At 43.6% G+C, this 14,101-nt stretch overlaps 1 protein-coding gene across 1 annotated transcript in view; it reads left to right on the top strand.

Moving 5' to 3' along the window:
• LOC140427050 (organic cation/carnitine transporter 2-like) overlaps window positions 1-14,101 on the top strand; it is a 196,339-nt gene that overhangs the window by 106,951 nt on the left and 75,287 nt on the right. The window contains exon 6 of the mRNA XM_072512495.1: window positions 6,038-6,138. Coding sequence (XP_072368596.1) covers window positions 6,038-6,138 — 101 coding nt within the window. The remainder of the gene's footprint in view (window positions 1-6,037; window positions 6,139-14,101) is intronic.

The raw sequence follows: 14,101 nt of genomic DNA, 5'->3' as shown, positions 1-14,101 counted from the left end.
AACTCCTTGTTCACAATTACAAGGATAACAATAGAACATTACAGCATGGTCAGTTTGTCAGCTATGAATGACTCAGCAATTAATCGGAACATTGCAGATGTGTTAGTAAGTCAGCTGGAGAATGACTCACCATTAACCCTTCTTATCAGGTCGTTGCATAATTAGATTGCCGTGGTTGTCAGCCCACTATTGCAGGCATAAGCTAGTGTCGAATGACGTAGCAGTCCACATTATTGCAGGCATAAGCTAATAATTAAACATAAAATAAAGAGATTAAATGAATAACCTCTAATGTAAATTTCCCTTAACATCTGTATCCTCCTTACAGTTCACCCTCCCACCCAACTTTGTATTATCTGCAAATTTGGAGATTATACATTTAGTTTCCGCGTCCAAATCATTAATATATAATGTGAACATTTGTGGTCCTAGCACAGATCCCTGTGGTACCCCACTAGTCTTGAAATTACACAATGTTTTGGCCTCAACTACTTTCTGTGGTAGCGAATTCCACAGATTCAACACTCTCTGGGTAAAGAAATTTCTCCTCACCTCAGTTTTAGGATTAGGAAAAGATCCATTTAATCCAACTTTTCGTTTCCTGTCGGCTAACCAACTTTCTATCCATCTCAAGACACTCCCCGTCGTCCCAAGCACTTTAACTTGACATATTAATCTGCTTTGTGAAACCTTGTCGAAAGCCTTCTGAATGTTTAAATAAACCACATTCAGCGTTTCTCCCTGGTCAACTTTACCAGTTACATCTACAAAGAATTCTAGTAGACTTGACAAGCATGATTTTCCTTTCATAGATCCGTGCTGACTTTGTCTCATTACACTATTGCTTTCCAAAGCTGAGCTATGAAATCTTTGATAATGGACTACAGCAACTTCTCTACTCCCAATGTCAGGCTCACTGGTCTATAGTTCAATGTGTTCTCTCTATCTCCCTTTTTGAATAGCGGGGTTACATTCGCTACCCTCCAATCTGTAGGAACCATTCTAGAGTGTCATGTGAGAGTACTTTAAGAAATGGGTGTTTAGCAAATAGCTGTAGTGAGTGTACCTTTAAGAAACGGGTGTTGAGGGCGGCATGTGGTGCAGTGGTTAGCACTGGGACTGTGGCGCTGAGGATCTAGGTTCAAATCCCGGCCCTGGGTCACTGTCCGTGTGGAGTTTGCACATTCGCCCCTTGTCTGCGTGGGTTTCACACCCACAACCCAAAGATGTGCAGGTTAGGTGAATTGGCCACACTAAATTGCCACTTAATTGGAAAAAACATAATTGGGTACTCTAAATTTAAAGCAAAAAAAAGAAAAGGATGTTTATAAAATAGCTGTAGTGGGTGTACCTTTAAGAAATGGGTGTTTGTCAAATGGCTGCAGTGATGTCAGAGAGTGGGTGGAGCTGGGCTGTCTGTCTGCTTTTACTTTCGCTTTGGGCTGTCTGCTACAGGGTGTATTTTAGTTTCATTTTGAGAGCTGGATAGCTGCAGGAAAAACAAGCAGCTGTATAAGGATCTCTCTGCAATCTAAAGAGTATCTCCAGATAATTTGAGTGATTTCAACGTGATAACAGCTCTCAGTAGAGAATTTGAATCTGGGGCGAGATTCTCCGACCCCTCGCCGGGTCGGATAATCGCCGGGGGCTGGCGTGAATACCGCCCCCGCCGGTTGCCGAATTCTCCGGCACCGGAGATTCGGCAGGGGCGGGAATCGCGCCGGTTGGCAGGCCCCCACCCCCGCGATTCTCCGGCCCGGATGGGCCAAAGTCCCGCTGCTAGAATGCCTGTCCCGCCGGCGTGGATTAAACCACCTACCTTACTGGCGGGACAAGGCGGCGCGGGTGGGCTCCGGGGTCCTGGCAATCTGGCCCCGGGAGGTGCCCCCACGGTGGCCTGGCCCGCGATCGGGGCCCACCGATCCGCGGGCGGGCCTGTGCCGTGGGGGCACTCTTTTCCTTCCGCCTTCGTCACGGTCTCCACCATGGCGGAGGCGGAAGAGACTCCCTCCACAGCGCATGCGCGGGGATGCCATGAGCGGCCACTAACGCTCCCACGCATGCGCCGCCCGGCGATGTCATTTCCGCCCAGCTGGCGGGGCACTTCCGTTTTTGGCGCCGGTCGGCGGACATCGCGCCGATACCGGAGAATTTCGCCCCAGATCTCTGTGTTAAAAAGGGTATTTGTCTTATGGATGTTGCAAGGAAAGATTAAGGGTTACTTATACAATATTGTATCTGTGGGGATTATTGCCATTGACAGTTGTTAAGATGTTTACTCTGGGTTTATAGAGTGTTAATTGGATTTCATAGAATAAACATTGTTTTTGTTTAATCATACTTTAGCTCTCTGTTGCATCACACTTGTAAAATGGGCCCTTCTGCTCCCCATATCCACAATGTATTCAAAGTTATGGGTCAGGTAAACCCTTTGATACACTTTGGGGTTCCCTAAACCCTGGCCCGTAATAGGAGTCCAAAGAGTTTTGTAAAATGGCCACCAATGAAGCAGGGGAAGAAACAGTAGATACAAGGACAAGCAGCCCTAATGTTAACTGGCAGCATGCATCACAAGACAGAGCAAGCAGAATGTCTCTATGAGATCCAACTATTCAAAATTCATTTTGATTTGGGTAATGAACTTCTGACCCATCACATTTGGAAACCAGTCAATGTACTTGACGCGGGTTAAAATGGACAGCCTTCCAAATGGTCATTGGGCAACAAATGGCAATTATCATGTTCCGTGGTTCCAACATTGGTAACTTTCTCCTGCTAACTAAATTGGACAGTTGCCACATGTAGGCAACAGCAAGCAAGCTGTTGATCAGCTGAATGCCTCGTCAGTTTGTGTGAGAATAGCACTATTTAAGACTTGCATGTCTGTTTGCATGCTTGTATGATATCACCATTCCTTCAATGTCACTGGGTCAAAATCCTGGAACTCCCACCCAAACAGCATTTTCTTTATTCCTTCATATTATATTGGTGCTGTTGACAAGTCCAACATTTGTTGCCCATCTTCATTGTCCTTGAGAAGATAGATGCAACTGTACCTATACCCAAATGCAGAAGATGCATGGGAACATAACAAGTGCAAAAAGACACTGTGGCACAGTGGTTAGCACTGCTGCCCCACAACGCCAGGGACCCGGATTCAATTCCGGCCTTGGGTGACTGCATGGAGTTTTCATGTTCTTCCTGTGTTTTTGTGGGTTTCCTCTGGGTGCTCCGGTTTCCTCCCACAGCCCATAAATGTGCAGGTTAGGTGAATTGGCCATGCTAAATTTCCCCCTCCTGTCCAGGGATGTGTAGGTTATGTGGGGTTACGGGAATAGGGTGGCGGAGCATGCCTAGGTAGGGTGCTCTTTCAGAGGGTCAGTGCAGAATCAATGGGCTGTATGACCTTCTCCTGAAGGCAGCCCACTGCCACCTTCCTAAAGGTGCAATTAGGAATCCTGGCCCTGCCAGTGATACTTGCATTCCCAAGAATGAAAAAAATGTTTACATTCTATTGAGTTGCTGATCATTGCATTCTTATCTCCTTTACTACTCCATGTCAGATTTTTCAACAAATGTCAATAGTCTCCAAAACGTTGCTATCTTTATGCCAGTGTGGAAGAAATTATGGTGTTCCTAATTATGGTGCTCAGGATCTCCTCCTGAGCTCCCCAGCATAACAAATGCCAATCTCCAGCCAATTCGATTCAGTCCAGTGACATCCAGAAACAGCTGAAGCCACTGGATACTGCAAAAGCTATGGGATCTGACAACATTCTTGTCAAGTCCTGAAGATTTCTGTTCCAGAACTAGCCATTCCCCTAGCCAAGCTGTTCTAGTACAGATACAACTCTGGCATCTGCCGAGCAATGTGGAAAATTACCAATGTGGAAAAGCAGGACAAATCCAACCAGGCCAATTATAACTCTCAGTCTGCTGTCGATCATCTGTAAAGTGATGGAAGGAGTTCTCAACAGTGCTATCAAGTGGCACTTATTTAGCGATAACCTGCTCACTGTCACTCAGGTTGGTTTCCACCAGGGTCACTCAGCTTCTGACCTCATTGTAATCTTGAGTACAAATATGGACAAAAGAGCTGAACTCCAGAAGTGAGGTGAGGTAAGGTGAGAGTGACTGCCCTTGACATCAAGGCAATGTTTGACCGTGGGCGGCATCAAGGAGCCTGAGCAAAATTGAAGTCAAGGGAAATCAGGGGAAAACACTCCGTTATTTGTAGTCATACCGAGCACAATAGAAGATGGTTGATGAGGTTGGAGGCTAATCTCTGTCCCAGGATATCAGTGTAGGAGTTAATCTGGGCAGTGTCCTTGGCCTAACTACCTTCAGCTGCTTACACAATGATTTCCCCCACATCATATGGTTAGAATTTAGGATGTTCACAGATTGCACGATGTTCAGCACCATTCATGACTCCTCAGCTACTGAAGCAGTCCATGTACAAATGCAGCAAGACCCGGACAATATTCAGGCTTGGGCTAATAAGTGACAAGAACATTCATACCTCACATGTGCAGGAAATTATCATCTCAAATAAGAGAGAACCTAACGATTTCCCCCTGACATTCAATAGCATTACCATTGCTGAATCCCCAACTATGAACATCCTAAAAGTTACCATACTATACAAACGTGGTGACTGCACAAGCAGGCTACAAGCTGGGAATCTGGGGGAGAATAATTCACTGCCTGACTCCCCAAAGCCTGTCTAATAATAAGAATAATCTTTATTATTGTCACAACTAGGCTTACATTAACACTGCAATGAAGTTACTGTAACAATCCCCTAGTCGTCACATTCCGGCGCCTGTTCGGGTACACAGAGGAAGAATTCAGAATGTCCAATTCACCTAACCAGCATGTCTTTCAGGACTTGTGGGAGGAAACTGGAGCACCCAGAGGAAACCCACGCAGACACGGGGAGAACCTGTAGACTCCGCACAGACGGTGACCCAAGTGGGAATCAAACCCAGGACCCTGGCACTGTGAAGCAACGGTGCTATCCACTGTGCTACCGTGCCGTCTACAAGGCACAAGTAAGGCATGTGATGGAATACTCTCCACTTGCCTGGCTGAATGCAGCCCCAACAACACTCAAGAAGCCCAACACTATCCAGGACAATGCAGCTCACTTGATTGGCACCCGATCCACCAACTTAAAGATTCACTCCATCCAATACTGATGCACAGTAGCAACTGTATGTACCATTTACAAGATGTACTGCAGCAACTCACAAATGTTTCTTCAACAGAACCTTCCAAACCCGCAATTTCTGACACCTAGAAGGACAAAGACAGCAGCTTCATGGGAACACAAAGCACCACCTGCAAGTTCCCTTCCAAGCCACACACCATCCTGACTTGGAATTATATTTCCGTTCTTTCCCTGTCACAGCTCCAAATTCCTGGAATTCCCTTGCTAACAGCAGTGCGGCTGTTTCTGCACCACATGGACTTCAGTGATTCAAGAAGATGGCCCATCACCACCTTCTCAAGGGAAATCAGGGGTGAACAATAAATGCTGGTCTAGCAATGCCCACAATGACCAAATCAATGAAAAAAAATAATAATTAAATCCTGTGTACCTATTTGCCAATACTCAGATCTGAAGAATATTGGTGGAAGAGCTAAAATATAAAACTTAATTTTCCATCCATAACCCACAAAATCATTTTACTTATCCAAGTGCAGACTGAGAGTCTATGATGTGAGCATTACTCATCTGTAAAAGATGAACAAATATCATGTACTGTGACACGGCATTGCATGAATAAAATGGGGGATTTATTATGTGTATATTGACCTCACCTTTCTTATCTACAGGTGGCACAGAGTCAACATAACAGGTGCTGGGGGTACAGAAAGAAAGAAGCTGCAAATTTTATAGTTTAGACTGCACTGTTTTCAAATTAATCTTCTGGATTATCAATACCTGTTACGAACAAATAGAAATAGCTGATAATATGGATATTTTCTAATAATCCGTGATAACATTGAATCCTCTCTGTTTACCTTCCAGCTTGACGATATGAAGGCTAAAAGTAAAGAATCTCATTCAATTATTCACTTGTTTAAAACACGCAATATCCGATCCATCACTATCATAAACCTTCTCGTATGGTGAGTATTTTATAATTGAGATGGAGTCAATTCAGCCCATTGAGTCTGCACTGACTGTATTGAAGAACAATCCAGTTGGTCTCACTTCCCGCTCTTTCCTCATTTCCCGACTATTTTTTTCTCCTTCAAGTTATTATTCAATTCCATTCTGAAAGCTACAATTGAATCTCTATCCACCATCAGGCATTCAAAATCCAAGCCTGACAGAAAATAGTTTTTCCTTCTCTAGTCTTTGGTTCTTTTGCCAATCACTTTAAATCTGTGCTTTCTGGTCAGTTAAATCTCTAACCGCTGAGAACAGTTTCTCTTTCCCAGTTCAACGTATAGACTTCTTCACTTCCTGCTCTAAGTAGAAAACTTCTCCATTTGATCAACTTAACTGTAATCGTAATCTCCGGAAACATTGTGGTAAGTCTCTTCTGTATCCTCTCCAGTGACTTCACATCTCTCCTAAAGTATGGTTCCCAGGCATGGATGCAGTAATCTATTTGGGGCTGAACGAGGGTTCAGTGTGTATGTTCAGTATAACTATGTTGCTTTTGTATTCCATGATCTAAAAATTGCTTTACTGTCATTTTAGCTTGTGGGGTCAGGTTTCACGAGCAGCCCATGCTGAGACCATGGAGGCAAGCGGTGTGTAAACTTTGAATTATCCAGCTTTTCCAACAAATGAAACCTGTGGGCCAGAGTTTGTATGTAAAATACGGAGGTTTCAAATCCCACTACCTTCCTTCCCAACCCTCCCCCTCTCCCTCCCCAAGTTCATCGCCATGACACTGAAATCCCATCTGCCATTTTTAAATTGAAAATCAATGGTTAATTGAACTTGCATCACATCTGCTCCCAGGGTATTGTGCAAATACCTATCGTATTCACTGGAGGAGGAATAAAACTCCTTCCAGTTAATGAAGGCTCCTGACAGGCTCATGGGAGCCTTGATAATCACGTGTGTGCAGTTTATGAGACATTGGTGACATTCAGCAGTAGACCCCAATCCTCTTGCTTTTGGTTTGACTGATCCATCAGTTTGGTAATGCATCACCATCTCGATGCAGTGCTGTGCAGAGATGCCACACACATTTCCAGTGGACCTTGAAGTGAACCAGATTGACAGTGAATCCCTACAGTGCTAATGGAGGCTGTTCGGCCTATCAACCCTCCAAAAGAGCACCCTTCCTAGACCTATGCCCCCACCCTATCCCTGTAACCCACCTAACCTTTTGTACGCTAAAGAGCAATTTAGCATGGCCAATCTGTCTAACCTGCGCATCTTTGGACTGTGGGAGGAAACCAGAGCACTTGGAAACCCACGCAGACATGGGGAGAATGTGCAAACTCCACACAGACAGTCACCCAAGGTCAGAATCGGGTTCCTTGGGCTGTGATGCAGCAGTGCTAACCACTGTGCCACCATGCTGCCCTCATGTTTAGATATATAGAAATGTATAGAAATTTAAGGGCATGGTGATTTACATGACATTGGGTGGCCACCAATGTAACTAGCATGGGAGAAAGACATTCATTGTCTTATGGGAGAGGCGAATCTGGTGACACTGCCTCACCAATATTTGCACGTAGCTTCTCTTCTCCCTGTATACAATTGCTGCAGGATATCTCCTTCACTGTGCTAACACCTACTTGTGGTCCCGCCTGCTGCCTTCTGCCAATTTCCCAGTGTGAAACTGCTTCTGCAGGTGGCTACAATGTTGCTCCTGCATCTTCTCCCCTCTGAAGTTCTCCTGAAAGAATGGTGCCCATGGCAGTTGTGCACTGACAGCCTGAATAGGCATCCCTGCAAATGGTGCTTCAACATGGCCCTTCCCACGCCACCATCAGCTCCTCTCAAGTGATCCCTCTGCCAGGAGCTCAGTGCATGATGGGGGCTCATCCCAGATCAATGACTTTCCAGTTACCTCTGATCCATAATAAATACTGTGAATGAGCTATGCCAATCTTGCTGTGAAGACCTATTGCCTGACTTTCTTACTGTCAACTGTAGATATGATCTGAGCTACCACCACGTTGCCACCCTTTAAAGCCTGCTGAGGCTCCAATGTCCTATGCCTCCCTTTCACTCTCACAAAATTGCGAGATGCTCATCAAATCAGTCTATTAGTATTTACCTCCAAATTGCCTATTTTTAAAAAAGTATTCACCATTCCACCATGAGTTTGCATCAGCTGCTGATAAAATCTGCTATAAGAGTACCCGCTGCAATTTTATGCCTCTCTCTGCAGCCTCCATTGTATGTTGAATCATTGGTCCATTAAATTGCGCTAATGTAGAGGGCTGGGGGTGGTCTAATTGTAGCTGATGCATATTCAATTGTAAATGCTGAGAACAGGACATTCATTGGGCTCACACAGTTCAGGTTTGCAGAATGTGCATTAAATCATCCTGAGAGACTGCGTGACATCACCAGAGAAAATAAATAGCACAGAAAGAGACCATTCAGCCCATCATGTCTGTGCTGGCCAAAAAAAAGAGAAGGAAAATAAACCAGCTGCTTATTTTTATTCCACTTTTCACCACATGGTCCGAAGCTTTGCAAGTTTGAGCCTTTCAGGTGCAGATCCAGGTGCCTTTTAAATGAGTTGAGCGTTTCATAATCAACCACCAATTTGGGCAGTAAATTCCAGACACCCACCAGTTTTTCATTATGATCCCTCTCATCTTCTACCAATCACCTTAAATCTACGCCCCAGGTAATTGATCCCTCAGCTAGGCAAACCAGGTCTTTACTGGCTCGCCTATATTGGCCCCTTAGAATTTTGTGCACCTCAAATAGGTCATGCCTCTTTTCTAGCCTATCCAATCTTACCTCATAGTTGCAATTTTCAAACACTAACAATATGATGTTATTGGGCATAACAACTTAATAGATTAACAGAAATTAAGCCATGATGTGGAGATGCCGGTGTTGGACTGGGATGGGGACAGTAAGAAGTCTTACAACACCAGGTTAAAGTCCAACAGGTTTGTTTGGAATCACTAACTTTCGGAGCACAGCTCCTTCAGCCATTGTGTCTCACCATTGTGCCTTTGTGTGCAATGTCTTCAGAACCTCCTTCCTTTTGTGTTCAATACCTTGTTCAATAAAGAAAAGCATTCCATATCCTTTCTTTACCACCTTATCCACTTATCCTTGTACCATTTAGCATGTATTGTCGCTCCTGACTGTTGTAATTTTGCAATAATATAAAGGCACCAGTCACTAATAAGGGATGAGGTAAACATTGTTCACAAACATAGATACATTGATATAACACTTGAAGACACTAGCAACAGGGCTGTGTGTGCTCTGTTCTGTTCACAAAGTAAAGTGAAACTGAGTCAGGTTCACATGACACAATTGCCTTCTAGTGTTGTCATGCTGTCATCCCTTAAAGGAATATTACAACATTCCCTTTGCTTTTAAAGATATATTCCCCTCTTCCAAAGAAGTATAACTACTTACAAAAATGTTCCTGTTTCATTATCATGACATAAATGTAGAGGACTGGTAAATTTATGTGTCTCTAAAGCACAGACATAATCTTTTGGTACACCGCGATCTTGTAATGGTAATGTTTTTTCGAGGATTCTGTAATGGTTCACAATGATCTGCGGGTTTGACATTCTTGCACATTGTTCCTGGTTGCATCTGGGATCGCATCTCCAATGCAATAAAACTGTATGAAGGTTCAGGAGCTGGAATTTGTCCTCAGTTACACCTCACCATTGTGCCTTTATGTGCAATGTCTTCAGAGGACATTGGTTCTAAACAAATCCTTGTCATGACCGGTTGCCACATACCTTCAGTGAGATCCTGGATGTGAAATTATTGTTCCAGCTCTAAACTTGGAAATTCAGTACCTGCATTTTAATTGTGCGTGTTGGTCATGGAGTACAGAAGAGACCCTTCAGCCCTTGAGTCTGCACTAAACCCATTTTCCAACATTTGGCTCATGGCCTTGAATGTTATAACATTTCCAAGTGCTCATCTATGTACTTTAAAAAGCTTGTGAAATTTCCCACTTCTACGACCCTCTCAGGCTGTGCATTCCAAACACCCCACAACCCTCTGGGTGAAGGTTAATTCTTTCAAATCTCCTCTAAACATTCTGCCCTCACCTTAAAATTATGCCCCCTCATTATTGAACCTTCAACTGAGGGGAATAGTTGCTTCCTATCCACTCTGTCCATACCCCTCAATCTGATACACATCGATCAGGTCCCCTCCTCAGTTATCTCTGCTCAAAAGAAAACAGCCCAAGCCTACATAGACTCTCCTCATAGCTCAAATGCTCCCAGGCAACAGCTTGGTGAATCTCCTCTGCACCCTTTCCAGTGCAAACACATCCTTCCTATCGTGAGGCGACCAAAACAGCGCACAGTACTCCAGCTATAGTTGAACCAAGGTTTTGTACTGCTTCAACATCCACCTCCCTACTCCTACAACCTATGCCATGACTGATAAAGTTAAGTGTCCTGAACGCCCTTGTAACTTCCCGACTAAACTCTCCTGCTGCCTTCAAGGATGTGGACACCTACCCCAAGATCCCCCTGTTACTCTGAGCTACCTAGTGTCCTGTCATTCATTGAGTACTCCCTTTTCTTGTTACTCCTTCCAAAATGCATAATTTCGTTCTTTTCATGGTTAAATTCCAGCTGCCACTGACCTATTCACCTGACCAACCCATCTATATCTTCCTTTAACCTAAGACCTTCTTCCTCAGTATTAACCACCCTGCCAATCTTCATGTCATCTGCAAACTAACTTATCATTTCCCCTCCCACCACATTCTCATCGATAATTTTTTATAGGTCACAAACAATAAAGGACTTGGCACTGATCCCTGTGATATGTCCCTGGACACCAGCCTCCAGTCATACAAGCAGCCTTTTACCTCTGTCCCCTACCACTAACCAGTTTTGGATCCAACTTGCTAAGTTACCCAGGATCCCATGTGGATTTACCAAGTTTATCAGTCTCCCATGTGGGACCTTGTCAAAGGCTTTGCTGAAACCCATGTAAGCTACATCAACTATACTACCCTCATGTACACACCCGATTACCTCCTCAAAAATATCAAAATTCATTAGACAGGACCTCCTTCTAACAAAGTTATGCTGACTTACCATGATCAAACCTTGCCTCTTTAAGTGGAGATTAATTTCCCCCCCTTCAGAATGTTCCCCAATATTTCCCTACCATGGACGTGAGACTCACTGGTCTGTAATTGCGTAGTTTATCTCTGCACCCTTCTTGAAAAGGGGAACCACATTAGTTGTCCTCCAATCATCAGACACCTCCCCTGTGGCCAGACAGGTATTAGAAATTTGGGTCAGTACCCCTGTAATTTCCTCCCTTGCCTCCCAAAGCAGTTCGGATACAACTCATCCAGACCTGGAGACTTGTCCACTTTTAAATCTCACTCCAGATGTCAGTTTGCTCAAGAACCTCACAGGCCCTCTCTCCAAATTTTGTAGCTATATACTCCTTCTGCCAAGTGAAGACAGATGTGAAGTATTCTTTTAACACCCTACCAATGTCTTCTGGCACCATGCACACATTGTCCCCTTGGTCCCTAATGGACCCTACTCTTTCCATGGCTTTTCTCTTCCCTTAATATAATTATAGAATATTTCGGGATTCTCCCTGATCCGACCCACCAGTGTTTTTTCATGCCCCCACTTTGCTCTCCTAATTGCTTTGTTAAGTTCACCCCTGCACTTTCTAAACTCCACTAAGGCCACTGCTGATTTGCTCCCTTTGTACTTGCTAATAGCCTTTCTTTTCTTTCTTATCTAGTCCTGAATATTTCTAGATATCTAGTGTTCTCTGAGCTTGTTGTTGTGACATTCGACCTGAAAGGGAACACGTTGGTCCTGAACTCTTCCCATTGCCTTTTTGAAAGCCGCCTTACTGCTCTGCTGTAGATTTTCCCACAAGAAGATGTTCCCAGTCTACTTTGGCCAGATCCTGCCTTATTCTAATAAAATCTGCTTTCTCTTAACCCAAAACCATTTTGGGCAGACCATCTTTTACCTTTCCAGTAGCAAACTTATTTTCTACTGTGTTGAGATTGCTATCATTAAAATGCTTCCCTATTGCCATCTTGAACACCTGTCCAACTTTGTTCCCCAAACTTAGATCCAGTATTGTGCCTTCTCTTGTTGGGCCTTCTACATATTGACATAAAGAGCTCTCCTGAATAGATTTCAAGAAATCCATCCCTCTCAACCCTTTACACTATGACAATTCCAATTAATGTTGTGTAAGTTAAAATTCCAAAATATAATTACCCTTTTATAATCATTTATACACACCTCAGTGAATTGGCTAAATATCTTCTCCTCTATTGCCCAATACTACACTCCCAGCAATGTGACAAAAAGTTACAAAGTCTACATTTAAGAATTAGGGATTTCACTGTGTGAACCGTTCAATCTGCTATGTCATTTGATCTAGGGTAATGAGCAGAAGAAGCAGTGTGATAGATATTCCACTTCTCACACCCACCCTGAAATGTCTTACCATTAAATTGTGGACTGTTATCCATAACGATCTCCCTAGGCACACCAAACAAACTGTAAAAAGCATTCAGAGTGGGTAACACAGTTGTACTTGACGTATTATGCAATAGTGGAATAATGATGTACTTGGTAAAATAGTCAACAATGAAAATGAAGCCAGGGCCATGGATATAAAGAGGTCAGATGTGGATGTGGATGATGAATTGGTAGTTACATCATGTGGAATCAATGGTGTATTGTGCTGACTTGGCATAAGCTCTTGAAATGACTCAGGCTTCTTGACAATGACTTTAATGTTATTGTTCATACCCTGCCAATAGACTGCCTCTTTTTCAAGTAGTCTTGTCCAATCTATGGCCATGTATGAGTGATGAAATTGTTGAATCATATCAGATCCCAAAGATTTCCATATGATGAGTTGCCTGCTTTTAAAAATGACTCAACGGGAGATGACAAGCTTGTCCCGGTAAGAGCAAAATGATCTCATGTGTTTGCAGACATATTGAATTGAATCAAGACATCCTTGAATGATGGTTTTCCACAGTTTCTGTAGTTCCACCATATCTTATTGTAGCTGCTGGCATGAAGTGAACCCGATCAATTGGAGGGCTTGCATTCTCCTGTAAACATAACTTTGCAACTCCCATGAAACTACCAATTTGTCAAAACATTCTGGATGTCGTTCCATGGATTGTCACTAGTCCGAGGTCATGGTTGCCTGTACACCTGTGATCACTGTGCCTTTATTCTCCATAATGTGAAAACTCTGTGCCAGACAGGAGAGTTGATTATACTTGGACTCCAGAACTGTGGACCCTGTGCATGCCGAAAGTTGCAAAGTATTAGGTTTCGCCATGGCAATCGATGTCTGTGGAAGCATATCCTTTAGAATTTACAGGAATAGTAAATTGTAACTTTCCTAGTGTCAACCCTGGCCAATAATGAATAGTTGCCAACTTTCTTTGGACAGATCATTTGAATTTTGGTAAAGACTTCCCATGGTGTTCAGTGATCTAATGTTTTCCACCAGATTGACCTACTGAAAGCAATGTTCACTGCTCTGTCTTATCATGCACATCATCGTCATTTCCTGATTTGTCAATCACCTGATGTATGTGTTTCTTATGAGATACCATACAGTTATTTATATTGTTTGAAAGTACCTGTTCTTTAAGGTATATTTGTATCAGCTGTTTGTAGCTGCATCGGCCTTTGGTCGAGTTCAACACCACTGCCAATAGCCTTTACTGCCACGTGCCTTGCAGAATTGTGGAAAGCCGGACATTTCCTTCATGCATACACCCTCTACACGTGTTGCTAGGTTTACTTGTTCTCGTTAATACATCAACAATTTTGGACGGCACGGTGATGCACTGGTTAGCATTGTTGCCTCACAGTCCTGAGGAACCGGGTTAGATTCCGGCTCCGGGTCACTGTCCATGTG

This window comes from Scyliorhinus torazame, chromosome 7 (assembly GCF_047496885.1).
Source record: "Scyliorhinus torazame isolate Kashiwa2021f chromosome 7, sScyTor2.1, whole genome shotgun sequence".
NCBI lineage: Eukaryota > Metazoa > Chordata > Chondrichthyes > Carcharhiniformes > Scyliorhinidae > Scyliorhinus > Scyliorhinus torazame.
Note: the sequence above shows the minus strand (reverse complement) of the source record. Positions and strands in the feature narration are given on the sequence as shown.